Source organism: Vipera berus (genome assembly GCF_964194415.1).
Source record: "Vipera berus genome assembly, chromosome: Z".
Lineage (NCBI taxonomy): Eukaryota > Metazoa > Chordata > Lepidosauria > Squamata > Viperidae > Vipera > Vipera berus.
In genome coordinates this window covers 77,478,054-77,499,575 of record NC_138205.1, presented here as the reverse complement: position 1 = coordinate 77,499,575, position 21,522 = coordinate 77,478,054, and the positions used below count along the sequence as shown (strand labels likewise).

The following is a 21,522-nucleotide window of genomic DNA, read 5'->3' as shown; positions in this document are numbered from 1 at the left end:
CTCAGAAAGCGTGGAAAGGTGGTGTCTCCTTCTTCTTTGACTTCTTGGGGATTCTGTCTTGAATTCTTTCTAATTCATTGTTCAAAGTGAGAAAGAACTTGTCTGTTTGTTGACTTCCAAGCATTTGTGTAAACGGCCTCCCTGTTGTTAAGCCAAAGCATTCCAGTTTGCATTTGAAAGGAAAAGGTATTGCAGCCAGTATGTCCTCTGCTTGCAAACAGTTCAGCCCAAAAGTAATTCTCATAGAATTTGTTTCCTTTGTCTGCATATTACTCAGAAACCTTGGGGCCTCTCGCTGGTCAATATAGTAATAAATTGTCTTGGTAACCAGGCAACTGGTGGGAGGAAACTGACTCCTATTCCTCAACCCCTCCCTTTGGAATTAAAGGAATGCAGACGGTAAGAAAAGCATTTGTTTCAAAGGCAAAAACTGTCCCAAGGATAGGCAAATGCAGCAGTGCCCTCTGGTGGGAACCTGCAAACAAGCCTACATTTATGCTGTCTGCAATGCAAACATTTTAACATTAAACTGCTTGTGAATAAGGCATCCTAGGAAGCCCATACGTGGCGCCCTCTGGTGGCAACCTGCAAACAACAAGCCTACATTTATGTTACCTGCAAATAAAGCCTAAACCAAGCTGCTTATGTAAAAGCTATCCCCATGCACTAGATCAACACAAGGGAAACAAAGCTGCAGATTAACCTTTGTTAGAAACTGCAAAGTTTCACAACCTGTGGTTGGAATTGACTGAAGAACAGGCAAATCCTTAGTAGTTCCAGATTGGCTTACAGCTTGTGGTTCTAAGAAGACAGAATTTGGCTGACTTCATTTCCAAGTGAAATCTAGGGGCAGCACTGAGCAGTAGCAACTTGCAACAGCAAGCTTGCATTTACCCACACAGAGAGTGCCCCCTAGTGGTGCCTCTACTTACAGACAGCACCCAGGGTGGCTGATCTGCAAAAAAAGGGCTTGTCTCCAAACAGTGAACCCTAGTGGTCAAAGGGTGAACTTCGTTGAAGTACCCACTCACGCAAGCAGCACCCCGGTGGCTGATCTGCAAATAAAAGGCTTGACTCCAAACACGCAGAAAGCGCTCCCTAGTGGTCAAAGAGTGAACTTAGCTGAAGTCACCACTCACATGAACACCGCTCCCTAGTGGCCAAAGGGTGAACTTCGCTGAAGTACCTACTAATGCAAGTAACGCCCCCGGTGGCTAATCTGCATATAACAGGTGTGCATTTGTCCACATAAACAGTGCCCCCTAGTGGCCAAAGGGTGAACTTCCCTGAAGTCTCTAACCATGCAGACAGTGCCCCTGGTGGTCAAAGAGCGAAGCTCACTGAATTAGTTCAAAATAGCTTGGAAGTTTTCTGAGCCTGTCCTAGCCATGGCGGAGTGTCCTATTGATTCAGAAGAACTGCTTCAACCAATAGTGAGTAAACATACCAAATAATTTAAGCAGTACCTTAGGGAGGGCAAAGCACATTGCTTCAGGTCTCTAAAAATTATTACTGTACTGTATGTGTCACGTTCCAAGAACAAAGAGGCATGAGAAATCATACTAATGGTAGCTGCAACTTTCTTATCTGGCTTGAATGGTTAGCCCTTTTTAAAACAGTTGATAATGTGAATTTTTAAGATATAGTTCTGTGAGTGAAAACAAAATATATATGCTGAAATAAGAGTCAACTTGTTTCTTTGATGCCAATTTACAAACCTTAGAATCTGCGTTTTACTGGGTTGTTTTTGCAAGTGTCTAAAAAGAATTTAATTTGTAATGTAGTATGTTAGTATAAAAAAGGGGATGCATAACAACAAATAAACAGTTTTCTAATTTCCAAATAATATATTTGTCTTAATACTTACTTCAGTCGATCTTCTTCTTTTTTGCGGAGGGTAAAATCTCGTTGGACCACTTGAAGAACATGTTCAGCTTCATAATCAGTCAGGACAGACAAGTCTAACTTTCTTCTCATGTTTAGTTACCTTCAGTGAGCTCTGTTAACAAAAGTATCTAAAACCCCTGAAACAAATAAAGAGAAGGATGGAAGACGGATAACAATGCAATTAGTGTATATTTAAAAAACTTTGGCAATTATTTAATTTCATGTTGTTTGGGTATGAAGACAATAACTAAATATAATTCACATATTAGTAGCTGTGCTTAGAATCATTTTAATTTCAGGCCTACATCAACTAAGATGCTAGTTATTGTATTAGTTGCATTAATACTGTATATTTTGCAAGAATTTAAATACATGTTGCTCAAATAGATGAAAGAAAACTGTAAAATAGATTTTAAAATCTACATAGCAGGAATAAATAGGTACAGATAGTCCTCAACTTACAATTCATTTAGTGACCATTCAAAGTTACAATGGTCCAGGAAAAAGTGATCTAAGACCATTTTTCATACTTTGCAGTATGAAAAAGTGATCTATGACCATTGACACATGAGCAAAATTTGGATGCTTGGGAACTGGTTCATATTTATGATAGCTGCAATATCCCAAGGTTATGTGCATATCTTCTGTGACCTTCTGACAAGCAAAGTCAATGGGGAAGCCAGATTCACTTATCATCCACATTACTAATTTAACAATTGCAGCGATAGACTTAACAATTGTGGCAAGAAAGGTGGTAAAATGGGGCAAAACAGCTTAGCTTAAAAACAAAAATTTTTGGCTCAGTTGTGGTTGTAAATAAAGGACTATCTGTATTCAATTCATTCTCTTGGTGCACAATGTTTTTCTTACAAATTTTCTCTTCATTATAGAATGTATCCATGAACACCAGCTAGAAGTCAGAAGACATGATGAAAATTGCTTCATTTCACAACACATGAATAGAATTAATCATATTTAACTGGGAAAATGTGAGCATCCTAGACTGAACCAAGTTCAAAAACAGTAGAGAATTCATGGAAGCTTTGCATTCAGGCAAACCAGCTCTCAACAGGCACATAGAGAGAATCAATATTTACGTACCATTCAAAAGAGATAATCAAAAAGCCAAAAAGGGAACAAAAAGATCAAAACACACCTTCCCCAGCAATTAACACTCAGGGGGAAAAAAAAGATTAACATTAAGATTAATGCTAGACCAACAATCAAAAAGTAAAGTAATCAAAGAACTACCCACTCAGACAAAGAAGCTAACAGTAAAGAAAGGAACCACAATACTGCTTTTCTGTGTTTTTTTTCTACTGTTACTTAGCTTCTCCAAGGTCATCCTCTTGGCTTTCCATACTAACTCTCTGCTCAGACCACTACCAATATTACCAGACTCAACAACTTCTCATCACCTTATGAAGCATATTGTTTTGCTCATCCTCCATTCTGATAAATGCCATCAACTGATATGCACATTGCTAATCTCTCCAATGTCTATTTAAAAGACTAATGAACCCAAATACCTAATAACAACCTGAAATATTTTTACCACCAATTTCACTTGAAATTGCAAATTCCAATTAAATCAAGAAAATAGAACTGAAATTTTTCAAAAGATTCAACATTATGTCCTGCAGATTAAGTACTACTGCTAAGCTTGTAAGCCGCCCTGAGTCTTCGGAGAAGGGCGGGATATAAATGGAATTAAAATTAAAAAAAAGTACACACTATGATTTCTCTAAAAAGCTAATGAATCTCAGCTTATCTTTTCTGAAGAATTTGTGAAAGAAATATTTCAGACTTCTCTAAGCAAAAACAATATAGGCAATTATTTACAAGATACTAAGCAGCTTGGCTGAAAATATTTCTCAAATAAAATTCTAAAATGGCTTGGTGACATAAACAAAGAGGTTTTGAAAGAGAAATCTCAGTGACTGATTTATTAATGCAACTGCAGAATTATACCCCCCATTTGACAGAGAAGATATAATAAGGTCTTTGAACTACCAGAGTCATTCAGAAACAATTGTTACCTATCTAAAGAATTAAGAGTAACACTGAAGCTGTTTCAAAGAGTATATATACATTTCAGTCAAAGCTTATGGGCTAGCAGCTGTGTCTTCTATAGGACACTATCCTGTCTCCCATAGAATGTCTATGTTGGGAATATATAAGACATGTAAGAAACTAAACTATCATTTAGATTTGATGACACTCTCTTGACCCTAATGGCAACTCCATATAGGAATTGAGAGCTTACCTTAGTGTTGAAAATATTAATAATAGTGAAAGTATACTGTATGAGTCTTTTTAGTATTTTTTAAAAATGAAGAGATTTGAAGCTTTCTGTGAAGAGTAATTCTACTCCCAGAACATGAATGTGAGTAATAAAACAAAACACTCTTTTAACCTGATCTTTGATGTCATCATTCAGTAACTCTCTACAGCAGGGGTGTCAAATTGCCAACCTGCAGGCCGGATGCATCATGGTAAAACCGCGCCCACCCCATTGCCAGCAATGGAAAAAAAGTATTGATATGTTATGACACATCACGTGATGTTGCAATTTGACACCCCTGCTCTACAGGAAGTAAATTTCTCAAAGTCCACATTTTGGACGGAGAGGACCGCTGGTTTGAAAGAGGCATCAAAGAGGCCATCTGTGTCAAAACTGAACAGTCCTCTCTCAACAGAGGGGAGGGAAATGACATCATCTATCTCCAGTCTACAACACAGTCCTTTCAATAGTTCCAAGAAGACTCCATACCCTTTTGCACTACTCAGGTGACCCTGAAGACACAGATAAGCCTCTAGGTAGCTTTGACAACTTGCTAAAAGAATGCAAATGAGCAGCTGTCTGCAAGAGTATAAATCTTTCCATTCCCCCCCATCCAGTCAGAGCTGAAGAAGCTCTTGGATGAGAAGTGAAACGTCTTCGAAGAAAAACAAGAAAGTCCAGCTGCCTTGTGAAAAAGCATTTTTGGGATAACTGTGACCTGAATGACTGAGAATCTCCATAGACATCAGCTAGAATAGTTTCTGCGGCTATTTTTAGGAAAGTGAAGGGCTCTGTATGCCTTGGTATTGACTTTGGGTTATGGGTCCATTTTCTTCTAATTCTGCTTACCTACCCCTTTCCCCTAGTCCTCTTAACAATCTGCTTTTGAGTGGCAACCATCAAGCAACAATCTAATGTATCTTCCTTGGATCTAAAATTGTTCACAATGGTAGTTCGACTCCTAAAATCAAATGTATGATAACCTTACGCCACACTGCAATGGTTAAAATGAATGAGATCTGGAAAATCAGATATATTGATATAAATACAAAAATCAGGCTTCCCTGTAATGATGTATTGGTGTGAGAATTGGATAGTAAGAATAACAGAAGAAGTGACACCTTTGAGCTTTTGTACTGGCTTAAATTATTGCATACACCATGGACAGCCAGAATAACTGAGAGGTGTTAAATCATATAAAACCAAACATATTACTAAAAGCATCACTATATCTGATTTGTTTTGGCCATATCATGCATGCAAATTCATTGGAGAAGTCCAAAATGTGGACTTTGCTGTCTTCGAAAGAGTTGCCTTTGTCTTTTAAATGCAGATGGACTGCTGACTCTTGTCCTATGTTGTGCCATATGCTTATAAAGTTGTTTCGTTTCCACAATGTGCACATCTGTACAGTTATCCGTACACATATTCTCGCTGATCTAATATGGGACAGCAGTTTTACTGGTCTTGTTTGAAAGGTGTGGTAAAAATATAGTAATAGCAGGTTTTTTGCATTCATTAAAAGATAGAACCATGAGTGTAGGATCAAGATGTTGCAAGACGCCCATAAACTATGTATCCAAACTTTAATGCAAGTAAGTTGTTCTTGCTATATGTTTATTATTGGTTCTCTTAGAAAGATTGGGAGAAAATATTATTAATCAAGTCAAGGATTTAGGGCAGCAAAATTGTTTGATCAAGCCATAATCTAGAACAACTTATAACTGTTTTTAGTAAATAGATTTGTTTGTCTTACTGTCATGGTTCCAATAGATGAAATCCATTAAAGAACTTCAAAGCAAGAATTCTTCCTTAAGGAACATTTTATTCAGGAAACAAAGTATTGGCACTACATAGTTGAACCCAAAACTAGATTCCCTTCCCCCAGATACAAAGTAACGAATTGCAAGTCCCACCCCCACAAAGCAGTCATAATTCACATTCTCCAATTAGCCCGGAGCATCGGCTCTCTCCTCAGCTAGTCAAAATATTATCGGTTTGTGTCCTTGAGTTCCCATGGAGCTGCATTATTATTATGGCTAGCTGAGCTCAAGCATTCACCCCATCCCCCCTTCAACATATGATCTCTAAAAAGAAGAAAAAGCATGTTAAAAGCAAAGTAAAAATGGCTGCAATTTCCATCAGTTGTCAGAGCAGGAACATCCATTGTTACACTTACTCTAGCTGCTGCTGCTGCTTTTGTTTTAAATGCCTGTAGGATAATTTGTTACGCTTGGAAGACTTTGTTGCTGTTCCACTAGAGGAAGGATAAGCAATATGGGCTTTATTTTATTCAGGAGCTCAGACAAAAAGAAAGCTGCCTAAGGGAATGGCTCCTTATTTATTCCAGAGATAATAGATGAGAACAGCATAAAATACAGAGGACTTTTGTTTGGTTTTTTTGCTTTGCTTTTAGAGAGAGAAATTAGGTTTTTAATTGTGAACAATAAATCTTAAAGAGAGTTGAAAGACTGTCTTATTTCTGCAAAGAAAAGAGTGCTGCATGAATGGGCTAATCTTGTCTCCTTAGCTGGAAAAAGCTGACTGAATGTTCTTAGCAGAAACCAATCACCCTTGACCTTATAAAGATTCTTCATGAAATTCCATTTTTGGCTTATGATTTAAGTATACAGTATTCAGTAGGAGAATTAATAGGGATTCTACATGTTCATAACTACATGTGCTGAGTACACACTTTGAGTGATTCAGAAAACTGCACATCACAAAGTGTTTTCTATTATCTGGAGATTTAACATGCATATAAATTGTATTCAAATATTCAATTAAATATAAAGTTAGTCCAGACAGCAGATGCCATATAGCTAAGAAAGCCATTTGAATTTAAATATAGACAGATCGAGAAGGATTTGCACAGCAGTAGGAGTGTTCCCCAGCAGGCATGGACATAAGGCAGGAATTGCTATGGTAGGAAATAGGACAGAGTTCCACACCTTTGTGTAATAACTTCCATGAGATCCATGAGATCCATATTGCTATTGGAGCCAAAAAGAAAAAGGAAGCTTTGGCTTTCATATGAGATTTAGCCAAGAAAATAGAACGGTAGTATGGAAAGAATATATAATTATCACATATGTATCTCTGTGTGATAAGCATGCAATCACCACAGGTTTGGTAATATATATCCATATCCATGTAAATGGGAGGAGAGAGAGTTTCAATTCAGTTTCAAATCTGTATTTTATTTTACTGATAATGTGTTGTACTGTGAATAGGGTGTAATCCTCATAGGCAGGTATGATGCTGATAAAAAAGAGAGAGAGAAATCTTAAAAGCACCCAGGATAATTTGTTAAGACTGAAGAGATTTTGCATTACAGCAACTAAGGATTTGATTGACAGTTAAAAATGCTATAATGGATAATATGGAATAGACAGTTCCAGTGGCAGATGTAGATAGACTCTTATCATTACTCAGAATGAAGGGTGTTGGTAAAGCTAAAATGAACTGAGCAGTCTACACTGATAAGGATTTGTGTGATGTCAGTTGAGTCACTGAAACATTCAAGGATATTATCCAGAGAAGAAGAGTGCTGAAAAGGAAAAGTGTCATGGGATACTCTTTTGGTCAATGGACCAGAAGGCTGGAAAACAGTTAAAATATTTATTTGTCTGAGAAACATTTGCTAATCTCAGGTTCCCTATCAGTTCTGTGGGATTATGAAGAATGCCTAACACGCAAAGATTAACTTTGTAAGGTTTTTTATTAAAATTAGATAGGAAAATATCAATGGCCCTGGTAATTAATGACATAGAGAATGTTCACATATGCTAGACCAGTGATGGCAAACCTTTTAGAGACTGAGTGCCCAAACTGCAACCCAAAATCCACTTATGTATCATCGGGTGTCGGGTGGTCATGGCCCTTTGGGTGGGGTGGCCAAGGCCCATTGGGTGGGTGTGGCTGCAGTGGTAAAGGCAGACTAGGCAGGACTAAAAAGTTCTATCAATCAATTCCAACTTTGCGAGAACTTTTATTATGCCATGAGAGGTTGAAATTGATTGACTGATTGAACCTTTTTTTTGTACACGGCGGTGGAGGCCTAAAGCTAAAAGGTTTTATAAAACCCAGCTGAAGGCCTAGGACTGGGGCGACAGCACACATGCCCAGAGAGGGCTCTGCGTGCCACCTGTGGCACCCGTGCCATAGGTTCGCCACCACGGTGCTAGACATTAGGCTCATATTATATCATGATGTGATACTATGTCTCTAGGAAGAAAAGTTAGCTTGCAAGAAAGAAAATAAATAAATAATAAATTGCTTTGTTACACTATGCTTGGTTAAAAAAGGATGCAAACTGTTGAAACAGAAGAATGCAAACTAATTACTACTACTGAAAATGGAACAATAACAGTGTTTGTACAATCTGGTAAGGCTTGAATAATATATAAATTGCTTCTTTCTTGTCTGTTAAGTGACAAAAGAATGTACTGGGGGGGGGCAGAGATTTCTGGCTCTTCTTGTTTCAGTCAGATTCTGGAACTTACTGTATAAGAATTCATTGTCACAGAAATGACTTAACCATAGAAGGCATTCTTTCCTTACCAATGTTTTAGCAATTGGCTATATCTTCTGAATTAAAAGTTGACAAAATCATGTGGAGATGTGAAGATACATATTTAATTATAATTAAAAAAAATAAAAGATATGCCAAAAGAAGTAGTGCCAGCTAAATATTTGTGAGTGCATATTAAGATTCATAGTTTTATGGAAAGTGCTTGTAACAAGCAAAGAAAATGCAAAGATATTTAGATGAAAATAAAATATTGTTTTGCAAATGGATATAAGCCAGAAGTTTTCAACTAACTGAATGGGAAGAAAAATACTGCTTAAATTGTCTGGAATGCAAGTATATAGGTATGGATATGTACATAAGGAAACTTGACACTACATTATGGATATGTTGATTTGGAATGTGCATGTGCATTTACTTTTGTGTATAGACAGTACTGTGTTATTGGCGGACAACCCAAAGGATTAATAATCATATTAGATAAATTGTATGTGAATAGTACAATTAGATAAATTGCAGTGAATAGTGAATAGATCTGAAAATTAATCTTTTAAAGGCCCGGATAGACTGAAAAAAAGAATGAGTGAAAGTAAAATGTAAATAATGGGAAAAATTAGAAAAGATATGTGAATTTCTGTATCTTGATAGAATGCTTACTTAACATTAAGAATTTTTAAGATTTGAAAAGATGGTAGAAACATAGTGAATAGTGAATGTCTCTATTGTGAAGATGAGTATTTGTTGGTACCCACTTTGTTATCTGAAAGAATTGGGTATGTGATGAGAAATATAAAATTAAATTAAATATAATGGAAATGGTATAATTAAGAAGCTATTTGTGCTAAGGCAAGAAGAAATAGGTTCAATAAATAATCTGTGCTAAGTGACTATAACTGAATGCAAGAGTTAGTGATCAATATGAATGAAGTATGTTAACATGATTTAATCATAGAGGGGAAATTAACATGCATTGACTCACAACACAAATATATGATGGAACAGTTAATAAGCAATGAAAAAATGAAAAAGTGAGTAAATTGTAATTGGATGGAGTTAGAAGAGTCACTAGAGAAGTGAAACACTTAAAGAACAGAAAACAGTATAAAATATTACATGGACTTGATGGAAACAAGGATGGTTTGTAAATATAGAAATGTGTTTAGAGATATAGTGAATGGTGGCAAATTGTTTTTGAATAGAATAGAGCAGGAAGGGACCTTGGAGGTCTTCTAGTCCAGCCCCCAGCTCAAGCAGGAGAACCTATACAGTGATGGCAAACCTTTTAGAGACTGAGTGCCCAAACTGCAACCCAAAATTCACTTATGTATCATCGGGCGTCAGGTGGTCATATCCCTTTGGGTGGGGGTGGCCAAGGGTGGGCATGGCCCATTGGGTGGGCGTGGCTGCAGTGGTAAAGGCAGACTAGGTGGAACTAAAAAGTTCTATCAATCAATTCCAACTTTGCGAGAACATTTTTTATCCCACGAGAAGTTGAAATTGATTGATTGATTGAACCTTTTTTTGTACACGGCGGTGAAGGCCTAAAGCGAAAAGGTTTTATAAAACCCAGCTGAAGGCCTAGGACTGGGGCGACAACACGCATGCCCACAGAGAGGGCTCTGCGTGCCACCTGTGCCATAGGTTCACCACCACGGACCTATACCATTTCAGACAAATGCTGTCTAGTCTCTTAAAAACCTCCAGTGATGGAGCATCCACGATTTCTGAAGGCAAGCTGTTCCACTGGTTAATTGTCCTCACTATTAGGAAGTTTCCTCCTAATTCCAGGTTGCTTCTCTCTTTAGTCAGTTTCCAACCATTGTTTCTTGTCTTGCCATCTGGTGCTTTGGAGAATAGTATGACACCCTCAGGACAGGAAGGCCTGGAGGAACGTTGTCCATAGGGTCGCGATGGGTCGGACACGACTTCGCAGCTAACAACAACAACGACACCCTCAAATACTGGAATACTGCTATCATGTCGCCCCTGTTTCTTCTTTTCTTCAGACTAGCCAAACCCAAGTCCTGTAGCCTTCTTCATACGTTTTAGTCTCCAGGCCTTTGATCTCTTCATGTTTTAGTCTGCAGCTCTTCTCTGAACTTTTTCCAAAGTCTCAAATGTGGTTTTTGCTATGGTTCATTTTTATTTTCTATTGGCTTTAATTTCTTTTGCTTTCTTTCTTATGTAGTCAATTTTTAAAGAAGTTTCATAAATAAAGTTATAATTTAAATCCATCCCCTTATCACATTGGACCCATACAGCTATACTGAGATACTAACTACATCTATCCTTTTTTTTTTTTACAAAACCTATATTTCCAGGTATTTTTGTTTTCTTCATCTATTTCTTCTTTTCAACTACATGAAAAGTTCATTTTATGCTACCCAATAGACCCAATTACCCAATAGAAAATTTTGAGGATACATTTTGGATTCTAGGATTTATTTTGTTCTTAACTATATAATCTTACTTAAACTACTTCTTTACTGAACAATTTAAATATGTTTTATCACCTCTTCTTTCCCTCTTTTGGTGGCTCCTACATTTTTCTCACAAGTCATTTAGAATTCATGTACAGTATTATCACACAGGAAAGAAAATCACACAGACATATGTTAATATACATAATAAGCTACAGTCTCTATCCTTGAGCTTGTAGTAATAGTTGATGGATATTGCCAGAAGTACGTAGGAGAAATGTGTGTGTGTGGGGGGGGGAACCATGTAGGACAGAAGGCAAGCTTTTAAACAATTCTGGCAGGAAAAACATTCTAAAAAGCTAGCACATTTATATAGAAGCTTCAATTTGCCCCCCAGATTGTACAATCATCTCACTCACAAGTTCACATTTAGGAATAAATTGAAACAGAGTGTCTAATAGGGTAATGGGAAGATTGTGATAATTAGGACTTAATGGTGTAACTTAAAAAGTCCCTATTGGCCATATAGGTTAGCCTGTATGCTAGCATAGGTTAGCATGTATGAAGGAGATGGAGTCTGTACAATGAGTATGATTAAGGAAAAAATGTATCCATCATACCACACATAAGGAAAAGGAAGGAAAAATATTATCCAAGCCAACTGTTTCTTTCTGCCTGGTGTATCCATTCTTGAGAGAGTAAGTAGGAGTTAGTTTAGTATATACCAGGGGTCAGCAACCTGAAACAGTGAAAGAGCCACTCGGAACTGGTTCCCTCACAAAAGGAAAAACTGGGAGCCGCAAAAAATGGGTGCACATTCGCATACATGCGCGCATGTGCAGAACAGGGTTTGACTGAAGAGTGGAGCCAAGGTGAGATATGCACCTACCCTGCATATTTGAATTGATTGGTTAAACTTTTTTAGTTCCACTTTTTTTTTCGGACTACACATAGCAGGAGACGGGGAGCCGCAGGAGATGGCTGAAAGAGCCGCATGAGGCTCCGGAGCCGCGAGTTGCAGACCTGTGGTATATACCGTTCATAGTTCAATATAGAAAGCTTAAAATTGTACAGATGTTGTAGAATTATTATTTTGTTCTATAAACATTATTGTTTCTTGGCTCCGAATAGAAAGGTCACAATACAATCAAAGTTGCTATAAATTAATAGTTTGCATATCCTTTTCTTCCACAATAGCAAGTACTCCTGAAACTAAAGTATTCTATCATGACATACTGTTATCAGCCAGATTTTACTAATATTAGGAAAAAAACAAAATTCTACGGATATATATTGAAAATACAGTGCTTGGATATAATTTTATTATTTTATTATTATTACTATTAGTTAATCTTCAATTCAATTCACACTCTGGGACTGGTAAACTCGACAATTTAACAATTCAAGTCCTAACAAAGGACCTAAGAGCTAATGTCTGAGTATATAAGCAGTTCCAAGTAGGGTCAGAATATTGTAAACTCAGAATATTCTAGGCAGCCCTTTTGGTATTGCTCTAAGGCAGGAGTGTCAAACTGCCGGCCCACGGGCTGGTTGCATCATGCAGAGGTAGTGCCCACCCCAGCTCCGGTAATGTGAAAAAATTGTGATACGTCGCGACATGACACGGCAAGTTTGACACCCGTGCTCTAAGGGCTTCTATTACTATTGGTACAACAATTGATTTCTTCCTCCACAGTCACTTAACTTCAATTTGCAAATCACAATATTTCATTTTTTTTCCTAGCTGTTTCTCTTCAATTTGTGTATCACCTGGTATTGCAATATCAATGAACCAGATATTATTATTATCATCATCACGATCATCACCACCACCACTACCATCATCATTATTAATCATTGCACAATCAGCCAGATGTTCAGACAGGGTTTGGCATTTTTGGCACAGGATTCCAGATATCATTGCAGTATGGAAGCTGTCCTCCTTTTGCAATTGACTAATGGTGAATATGTCAATGCCAATGGTGTTCAAGTGGTGCTCATTGTTTTGGGTTTGCATCTATTTCTACTGGTACTACCCTTGCTTGCCTTTCTCACAGCTGTTCTATTTCTATTTGTAGATCTTTGTATTTTGTTTTCTTCTCCAGTTCTTTTTCCTTCTATTCTGCTGTCTCCAGGCACTGCCACGTACACTTTCCAGACTTTTTTGTCTTTCTTATCTACATTTTTTAAGTCGGGAATGTTATGTGGTAGGTCCCTGTCTGTTTGAATTCTAAAGTCCCAGAACAATTGAAGTTCTTCATTTTCTATTACTTTCTCTATTTTATGGTCCTATCAGTACATTCTTGCAGGCAAATGATATTTCTTGCAGATCTTCCAATGCACTATTGTTGCTACTTTGTGGTCAGTCTGTGTAATCTTTTTGCAGCAGCTTACTAGATGGTTCAGTGTTTCTTTAGCTTCTTTGCATAGGCAGCACTTACTGTCTTCTCAATTCTGGCTATGTATGTTTGGTCTTGTGCAGCCTGAATTAATAACCTGGTCTCTTTCTTCAATTTTCCTGCTCTTAGCCATTGTCAGGTCTTGCTTTCATCTGCTTTCCCTGATATTTCTTTTATTGTACTGGCCACGTAGTGCTTTGTATTCCCATGCCTCCATTCTGTTCATTTGGTTTTTCTTGTAGGCCAGTTTGGTCTCTCCAGTAATCAGTAAGCCTTCCTGATATACTAACTTCAGTGCATCTTCATCATTGTCCTTCAGATATTCTTCCAAAGCCATTTTTCTTTTTCAACCATCTGATGTACTTGCAACATTATTTGCCTTGGTAGATAGAATCTGTCAATACCACTATGTGGATGAAGCACATGATTCATTGTCATTATTTTTCTGGTCTTCTTATCCACTGTTTTTAGTTCTGCTTGAGCCCAGTCCACTATTCCAGCTCTGTATCTAATGCTCAAGTGTTGATGGCCTTGATGGTATTTCCTCCATTGAGTTCAGACATTAAGATTTTCTTTATTCTCTTGATGAATTCACCTCTAATCTTTTTCTTGACTTCAGCGTACTTGATATTGTTAGCTTGAAAGATACCCATGTATTTGTAGTAATCATTCTCATCCTCTTAATGTTATTTTTGTGGGGCATCTTGAGTCTTTCAGTTTTTACTATTTTTTCTTGTTTGATAGTGAGCATGACACATTTGCCCAATCCAAACTCCATTGCAATGTCTTAGCTATATATATATATATAGACAGTGATGAACAGTGATTCTATTTCAGATATTTTTCCATCCAGCTTCAGATCATCCATGTAAAGGAGATGGAATAGTGTAGCAGAAGCTTATGATGTTTGATAGCCATGGCCTGAGTTATTCAGTATTGTTGACAGACCAAACAGTGCAACGACAAATAGTAGCAGTGATAGTGAATTTCCTTGAAATAGTCCTCTCCCCGAAAGTAAGGCTTACCCCAAAAATAAGCCCTAGCTTGACTTTGGGGTATGGACCTAATATAAGCCCTATCCCAAAAATAACCCCTAGTTTTGGAGCGAGGCACATACCTAAAAATCAAGCTAGGATGGGGGTTGGGGATGGAGCTGCCCCACATACCCTGCACCCACTTACCTTGTAGCCAGGCCTCTCCTTGCCAGCCCACTTCTTCTGAGGCGTCTTCTGCAGCCAGGCCTGCATTTCTCAGTCACAGACCTTTCCAGAAGGCCTGTGCAGCCAGTTCTGTAAGACCTCTGCAGCCAAGGACTGAGCTATGGATTGAATCCATAGCTCGGTATTCAGCTACATAGGCCTTCCGGAAAGGCCTGACTGCAATATGTAGGCCAGAATGCAGCTGCAAATGAAGCTGCTGCTTTGGCCTCAGAAGAAGTGGACCTGCTGGGCGGGGCATATGGAACCGGAGGTAAGACATCCGCTGAAAATAAGACGTGGTGCTTCTTTTGGAGGCAAAAAAAATGACCCAGTCTTATTTTCAGGTAAATACGTATTAACCTCTCCCAGTCTCTCACTATTGACCACCAAGTGTGTCTTCCATTGTGCCATCAATCTTTGCACAAAGTTTCTGATGTTTCTACTGACTCCTGTAATTTCTAGAACAGAGGTAGGCAACCTTGGCTCTTTTATGACTCATGGACTTCAACTCCCACAATTCCTGAGCCAGCTGGCTCAGGAATTCTGGGAGTTGAAGTCCATGAGTCATAAAAGAGCCAAGGTTGCCTACTTCTGTTCTAGGCATTTGATTATCCAGTCATGTGGCAGAGTCAAATGCCTTTTTGTAGTCAATCCATTATTATTATTGTTGTTGTTGCTGTTAGACATAAAACTGTGTGATACCAGAACTGAAATAAAATTGTATCAGTATCATTAGCAGACAAAACAGATTAAATGTAGTAATACACTGTACAGAGCAATAGCTTTTTCTTTAAAGTAATTTATTCTTGTCCTGTGTATTATAAGCAAAATAAAAATTCAAGGTAATGTTATATATTAAAAGAGGAAAGTATGCTAACAAAGTAAAAACACTTTAAAAATGCAAGAATTCTATGAGATTAGATCAAAGATGCTAAATCCCAGTGAAGATCCTAATTGTTTGGAACTTTTTCAGCTACACTACTTGAGGGCTTTTAACTAGAGACATCAGGTTCCTTTGTGTAGAATTCCTTCTGCAGAGATGTTTATCTCCTCTGAGGATTTTGGTCCATAAAAAATATATTAAGAACCTTTATTGGTGACTGGTTTCTTTCCTATTCATACAGTATATCTGTTGAATATATATTCATAACATTCACAAGACCTCTCAAATGTAATATGTTTATTAACTTATTGTGATTACTATCACTGGAAAAGTGTAGACCACTGCTGTAACATCTAATTAAATTTATATTAAAGGCAAACTAAGAGAAGCTTACAAAAGCTACATACAAGAGACTAATACAAGAGACAAGTATAAAATAAGTATAAAATTAGCAGCAACACCAGCAGGATGGAGGAACAGTAAGATGTGGTAAATATTATTGATTTGACAAAAATGCTACATACAGTATATTCAAGATCAGGTTTATGACCTGGTAATTATTACCAATAAGAAACTGATAGAGGGTAGCTGTGATCATTATTTGTGACCTTCACTTGCAGCTTCAGAAATGGAATATCAATAGGGAAGCACAAAAGATTGGTCACAGGTTGCTTCCACTTGCCTCCTTGCATACCATGCAAGGTCCTCCTTCCTAGGCCTCCCTAATATGCTCAAACATTCATATCCAATACCCTCCCACACATGTTCACACCTATACGGAAGTGTGCATGACCCTTCTCCCTCTCCTCAGCTCGCCTGAGCTAGACATTCCAGGGGCTTCCCACACAGTACCACTGTGGTCCTTACCTGGGACTCCCACTGCTTCTCACTTAATGACCCATGCATCTTGTGGTTACCACAGCAATGAAGACCATCTGGATTGCTGTGGCAATGCTGCTTTGTGTAATGTCAGATTTTACATCTATGACTTAGCAATAGTAATCCCAGGGGTCAGTTCTCTCGCCCCTCCTGTTCAACATCTATATGAAGCCGCTGGGTGAGATCATTCGTGGTTTCGGGGTGGGGTATCATCAGTATGCTGATGATACCCAACTTTTTCTTTCCACCCCGAACCAACCCAGTGATGCCCTTGCCGTGATGTCCCGGTGCCTGGAGGCGGTCCAGGTCTGGATGGGGAGAAACAGGCTTCGTCTCAATCCCGCCAAGACTGAGTGGCTGTGCATATCGGCATCTCGGGTCAACCAGACTATTCCATCTCTAACGATGGGGGGGTGAGGTGTTACCCCCGTTGATAGGGCTCGCAACCTGGGCGTCCTCCTGGATTCACGACTCAATTTTGAAGACCATATAGGAGCCGTGACCAGGGGGGCCTTCGCCCAGGTTCGCCTGGTGCGCCAGTTGCGACCCTATCTGGACCGAGATGCCCTACGCACAGTCACCCATGCGCTCGTGACCTCCCGTTTGGACTACTGCAACGCTCTCTACATGGGGCTGCCCTTGAGGACCACTCGGAGGCTTCAACTGGTGCAGAATGCGGCCGCGCGAGTTGTGATGGGGGTCTCCCGATACTCCCACGTAACACCTCTACTCCGCGAGCTGCTTTGGCTTCCGGTTGCCCTCCGGGTGAAATTCAAGGTGCTGGTGATGACCTATAAAGCCCTACATGGCTTGGGTCTGGGATATCTGAGGGAACACCTGCTGCCGGCATCAAGTTCCCTTCGTCCAGTGCGCTCCCACAGGGAGGGTCTTCTCAGGGTGCCACCGGTAAGAGATTGCCGGCGGGTAACACCCAGGGATAGGGCCTTTTCAGTGGGGGCGCCTGCCCTTTGGAACCAGCTGCCAGTGGAGCTGAGGACTGCCCCCGACCTCCGTTCATTCCGCCGGGGCCTGAAGACCTGGCTCTTTGAGCTCTCTGGCCCAGGCTGAGGATTAATTTATTTTAATTGGGGTTTTATTTATACAGGGATAAATTTAATCTTTTTTAAACTGGTTTTTAACTTTTGTATTTTTGGTTTTTAATTACCCTGTAAACCGCCCTGAGTCCTCCGGGAAAGGGCGGTATATAAATGTAATAAAATAAATAAATAAATAAAGCTTTTTTAATATAAAATGATACTAATAGGAAATGTGGCAAACTTAGGATATGATCAAAACTTGAAACACAATTTAAGATATGTTAAAATTTCTCTTACTGAAAATATTTTACTCAGTTTCACCTGGATCATAAATTTTCATCTGAAACCAATGTTTCTTGATACATTCCAATATATAATTTAGGAAAAGGAACAGCATTTTTATATTTAAATTACTTCATACATTCATTAAATTCATGTTTAAATTTCTTAGCATGTATTTAATGCAGCATAGTTGCATTTTAAATTATTTTGCTACATTATAATAGTAGCTGAGACAGATCAATTTTTTCTAGATTATTTTCTTTCTTATTTACTAACGTATAATTATAGAAACAAGCAAGCCAAGCAGTTGCTTGCTCAAATTCCCAGATTTATTTTATTTGCTTTATTGATTTTTATGCCACCCATGTCCCCTATAAAGTAACTCTGAGCGGCTTACAAGCTATAAAAGAAGGGGGGGGGAAATTAAAATATTAAAGCATTAAAACTACACAGTAAGATTTTAAAAACTACACTGATAAGAATAGAGAGATGGATGGAACAGTTAGCCAATTCCAGCAGTGGGTGCCTCCCTTGGGGCCAACCAACAAGTTTTAATACCCTTCTGGAAGGCCAAAAGCATTTTTCACCTCTGGTAATAGTGTGTTCCACAGGAATGGGGCCACAATGGAAAAGGTTCTTCTCCTTGAATCCTCGTGCTGGAATTCCTTAATAGGCCTCTTCTACTGGTGTGAGTGGGGCAGGCTAGTCCCATTTAGGAGAGATGGCTCCTCAAATGTCCTGGGCCCATGCCATTATGGCTTTAAAGGCAACAAACAGCACCATGAATTAGATCTGGAAACAAATTGGTAACCAATGCAGTTCGTGCAGTAGCAGTGTTATATAAGCAACCCTAGAGACTCCCAGGACTGTGTGTGCCACTGCATTCTGCACCAGCTGCAGCTTCTAAATACTCTTCAAAGATAGCCCCTATAGAGCATGTTGCCACAATTAAGCCAAGAGATGCCTAGGACATGAATGACCATGCACAGGGCCTCAAAATCCAGGTAAGGGTGCAAGTGGTTTGCAACATAAGTCCTAATCATGACTGCTACTACTCTTTGAGATTTCAACCCCTTCCTTTATTTATGCCATGGTGATGATTTAATACTTTGTATGACTCAGTTGATGGATTCACTTGTTCCTGGATCGGTCCTGCTCCACAAACATACTTTTTAATATCATTTGGGAAATCCCTCTCAATTTCAACTGGTCTAAGAAAAAGAAAGTTCTATTACAAGTCATTAGTAAATTTAACTTTTCAAAATTCCAGCTTTTCATTTTCTTATCATATTAGAAAAATGGCACCGGAGGCCAATGACTAAAGGAGAGTGGCCATTCCCACTACAGGTTGCAGTAGCTAAGCAGAGTGGATAGTTTTAACTACAAGGAATTGAAGCACAGCATACAATATGGACAGTGCAGATTGAACTAGTACAAGTTGGAAAACATGTTCTTGCTTCATAAAATGGTATTCACGCTGATGTAAACTAGAACTATATCTCTTCTCTGTAATATTTTAAAGGTGCTATATGCAAAAATAAGGTAACAATAATCTGTAATATTATTTATTCATTTCACTCTTAGCAGAAAGCAAAATAGCAAAATTATTTGTACTCGGATGTTTCCATAAATCTGCAAGCTCAAACAGCTGGCCACTAATTTAGTCTGATTAGTTTATAAATGTAAATTAATAAGCTTACTGGCCAGGCCCAGCTACATTAAAGGTTAAATTAAATCAGATGAAAGAAGAAGAAAAAGCTAGAACATAGTTGAAAATTTTGCTGTCTATTGTATAACTACTTTCTTACAAATTAAATTGAATGCCATCATAAAGTCAACTTTACTATGTCCTCAGGTGTACTTGAAGTTATGTTCATGTATACATCCTTACACTTATGTAAGACTATGGATAAAAACAGCAATAAAACTACCAATAATCACTGCAATTTTAGCTAAAAATGGATTATTAAACTGACTTCTAAATTAGAAAAACTACAACCCTAAGCACACAATTAACAGAATGTAAGTTGACTTTTAATGGATTTTTAAGTAAATAATAGTAAAGTTATCTGTGTTTTGTTTAAAAAAACTATAATCCTTTTTAGCTCTATCACTTTCTGCAAACCTTAAGATTATATGATTACTAACAACTCAATTCACTGCATAAAATCTCAATGCATTTGAATCAGTAATAAGCATACAATTCTAATTATAGTTTCAATCTATTACAAGCATTGGATGTATCTGCAAAGACTATTTTCGGAAGACATAAATTCCATAAAGAAATAAAGAATTTGTGAGACTATATATTAAATGTATAGCATTCTTTCTCTCTAGTCACCCTGTTGAAGTATTACATCAGAGCTAGAAATACTATTTTTGCAAGACCTACCTAAGATCTGTAAAGGAAATGCTGCTTGAAATTCTATAAGACATATTTCAGCAGAATCCAAGTGGCAATTGCATCAAAATCATTCTCCAAATACAGACACATTTCCACCTTTCCCTGCAGTAGGCACTGCAAAAAAGGAGACTGGTAGAGAGCAAAGAGGCGGACACTTGTCCATGCTCACACTCAGCATAATGCAAGAGAGATGCAGCAAAATGGAAGCTATCAGATAACTTCTGATTTCTCAGCTCCACCAACCCCAGTTCCAGCCCATTCCCTCTTTTCTTCAGCAAAGTGGTCCAAAGCTGAAGATAAAAGCTGATTCAACAATTCCTTAAAATCTCCCTCTGTGTCCCCTGCCCACAGGTCTAAGCGGTGGTGGAGCATCTTGAGCTGTTTGTCATTTTCAGGTAACTAAACTCATATGAGGGGAAGAAGGGGAGAACCCCTCTAACCTTTGGAGTTGTGTGCACCAGTCCAGTACTTCCAATATCCGACACCAAGAGCAGGAGGCGAACCCAAAATTAAAGTATCTCCAGTATAAAGCAAGCGTCCCAAAAGGTGACTGGTCAGATATGAGAACCGGTTGCGCCTTCCTTTACATAAGCATGGCAGCTGTCATAGAAGGGGCCAGCTCTGAATTTTCCCTGGCTTTGATCAGGGTCTTCTTTGGTAGCAAGCGCCTATAGGCTATCACCACTGAATTAAAAGAAAAGTGATAGCCATAGGCGACCATATGCCTCCGTCATGAGACTCTCTCTATACTCCCTTCCGCACTCCTTGCAGTCTTAGCTCCTGCTATTGCTGACACCTGGCCGGGGCACCAGGCGGCCAATCAGAAAATAGCGGCAGTTCCACAGCGAGGGAGGGTGCTGGAGAACCAGGAATGAGCCAGAGAGAACGCGCGCACGCGCGCGCGCTACCTTTACGGCTTTGTCCAAGCAAGCCTTCGGGCTCTCGCTATTTTCTCCGAAAAGATAGGGATGGAAGAAAGAACGCGCACGCGCAAAACATCGTCTGAGAGTACTAGAAATAACAGGCGATGCCGCCCCCTCCCCCCATGGCGTGTACGTTGCAGCTGCCGTCGCTAGACGAGAGGAGAGGAAGAGGCGCTTAGTTTCGGAGCAAGGAAGATTCGACTTGACCGGAGCTGACGGGATTTGGAGGAGGGGGAAGGGTTGCTTGGTGTATATACCGTATCCTTAAGCAGCGGGAGGAATAGGCGGGGCTTTAGGTTACAAGAATCCTGCCTCGAACTGAAACCTCAGGTTAAATTTGAATGCTCTGGAATGTGGGGAGTTTTTAAGGCAGGGAGAAAAATGAACCAAATGC

At 38.9% G+C, this 21,522-nt stretch overlaps 1 protein-coding gene across 7 annotated transcripts in view; it reads right to left on the bottom strand.

Moving 5' to 3' along the window:
• The window catches only part of MYRIP (myosin VIIA and Rab interacting protein), an 84,057-nt gene extending 63,034 nt beyond the window's left edge, over nt 1-21,023 (bottom strand). For all 7 annotated transcript variants that reach the window (XM_081343762.1, XM_081343765.1, XM_081343766.1 and 4 more), the window contains exons 1-2: nt 20,646-21,023; nt 1,868-2,024 (exon numbers count right to left, since the gene is read on the bottom strand). In XM_081343762.1, the coding sequence (XP_081199888.1) occupies nt 1,868-1,977 (110 nt within the window). In that variant the 5' untranslated portion in view covers nt 1,978-2,024; nt 20,646-21,023. The remainder of the gene's footprint in view (nt 1-1,867; nt 2,025-20,645) is intronic.
• Nucleotides 21,024-21,522: the final 499 nt, after the last annotated feature.